The sequence below is a fragment of the Kryptolebias marmoratus genome, linkage group LG18, assembly GCF_001649575.2.
Source record: "Kryptolebias marmoratus isolate JLee-2015 linkage group LG18, ASM164957v2, whole genome shotgun sequence".
Taxonomy (NCBI): domain Eukaryota; kingdom Metazoa; phylum Chordata; class Actinopteri; order Cyprinodontiformes; family Rivulidae; genus Kryptolebias; species Kryptolebias marmoratus.
Window position 1 is genome coordinate 18,829,796 of NC_051447.1, and position 2,108 is coordinate 18,831,903.

General features: G+C 40.8%; 1 protein-coding gene across 1 annotated transcript in view; it reads left to right on the forward strand.

The window, feature by feature from the left end:
- The window catches only part of LOC108229324 (plexin-C1), a gene marked incomplete at its 5' end in the record, with an annotated part of 18,769 nt that overhangs the window by 8,012 nt on the left and 8,649 nt on the right, over positions 1–2,108 (forward strand). Inside the window, 2 exons of the mRNA XM_037981243.1 lie at positions 326–472; positions 1,707–1,875. Coding sequence (XP_037837171.1) covers positions 326–472; positions 1,707–1,875 — 316 coding nt within the window. The remainder of the gene's footprint in view (positions 1–325; positions 473–1,706; positions 1,876–2,108) is intronic.

Here is a 2,108-nt window from a genome sequence, read left to right on the forward strand (position 1 = left end):
CTGATCATACAGAAATTAAAACTATATATTGTTGGCTTCTAAGTCACTGTCAGAGAAAACTTCAGTTTTTTTAAGCAAAATAAGAATCAGAGACTCGATCTGATCCAGACTAGAGGGCCGGATGAAATGTTACAGAGGGCCGGATCTGGCCCGCGGGCCTTGAGTTTGACAAGTGTGATTTAAAGGAAGCATCTCCGCGGCCACAAACCCCTTCTGCCTTCTTCTTAAAGCCATTATTAGAACACGGTTTGGTAACTGTCACTGCAGCTTTCGCAGTCATTGTGCCGCGGACAGAAGTGTGACGTTTGTTCTGCGTTCTGCGCAGGAAAGTGTCGGCCAGCATCTGTTCCTGTTGGTGAGCGCGCTCACGCAGCAGGCCTCCAAAGGCCCGGTGGACTGCGTGACGGAGAAGGCGCTGTACACCCTGAGCGAGGACTGGCTGCTGTGGCAGGCCCAGGACTTCAGCGCTCTGGTACGTGGAAACGATTTCTGTGCTAAACTCTGCAGGCTGCGTTTGGGTATTTTTAGTTTTAGTTTTAGTTTTTCTGACAGCTTTGGACAGTTCCGCTTCTACTTTTAGATGCTTCTTTATTCTCTCTTCTGTTTTTTTTTTTTTTTTTTTGTCTCCTGGTTTGGTCAGAACAGAACTGCAGTCTGTCTGCTTTGCATTTAAATTTGAATTTACAGATTGTTTTAATGTCTTATATAAATAAATATGTATATGTGACAATAGGATAAGAACAGTCTGCTGGAGTCACACCCCGGGACTGAAAACGTCACCTGACAGGTGTTTGTTGAGGTCTTTCTAGAGACAGGAAGTAAAATATTAAAGCTGTGAAAGTTGCTCTTATGTCATGCTATCATTAGCCGCACATTTGGCGCTAAATGTGTCCTCGGCTTTTGCAGCTCGGAGGCCCTGGAAGCACAAATATGACCTAAAGTTTGTTTTTTAGCTGCAGGAATGTCGCAATGTTTTAAGAAAATAAATAAATGTTTTTGTTTTAGCTGCTTGAAGCTGGTTAAAAAAAATAAACACTGAGCGCTGAAGGACCGAGTTATTAGAGCTAAAAGAGGCAGAACACAAGCTAAAAGCTAAAGCTAGAAAAAGGCAGCTTGAAGCTGAACGTAGCAAAAGGCTAGCTAAAAGCTAAAACAAGAAAAACAGTTGTTATAAGCCTAAATTAGCAAATTGATAGAAGCTAAAAGTAGCTAAACATTAACTAAAAGGTGCAAAGTTTAATCTAAAAGTAGCAAAAGGCTAGCTAAAAGCTTAAAAAGCAAAACTCAAGCTAAAAGAACCAAAAGGCTAGTTAAAACCTAAAGCAGCAAAAACAAAACTAAAAGAAAACACTAGCTAAAACAAGCAAAATGGTAGCTTGAAGCTAAAAGTAGCAATACACTAACTAAAAGAGCAGAATGACAGCTAAAAGTAGCAAAAAGCTAGCTAAAAGTTAAAAAAGCTAAACTCTAGCTACAAGGAAGGACCAAACTGCGAGTTAAACTCTAACGTAGAAAAGCTAGCTAAAAGCCATAAAAAAGTAGCAATACACTAACTAAACAAAGAAAAATGAAAGCTAAAAGTAGCAAAAGGCTAGCTAAAAGCTTAAAAAGCAAAACTCTAGTTAAAAGAACCAAAAGGCTAGTTAGAACCTAAAATAGCTAAAAACAGAAAGTAGCTAAAGAAAACTTGTGTTTCCTGTCTCCAGAAGCTGAAGGTGCTGTTTGCGGTGGGCAGTGACGGCGAGATGAGCGAACCTCTGGAGGTGGACGCCCTCAGCTGCGACACCATCGAGCAGCTGAAAGAGAAGATCCTGTCCGCCTTCAAAGCCAAGTTCGGTTTCCCGTACGGCACCTTGCTGAGAGATACGTCTGTTGGTGAGTCTCAACCAGGACCTTATCCATACTTTACCCCCCTGCACATCAGTTCCAATAAAGACCAAAACTTCATTAAAATAGAAGCATTTATTTAAAACAAGTGACTTGAATGTGTGTAAATCCATGGGGATCAGCCTCATCTGAAGCAACAGAGGACTCAGGGCACAACCATGATGACTCACTGAAATGACATGAATTAGTTTATATGAATGTTGATTCAAAACACAAGATTT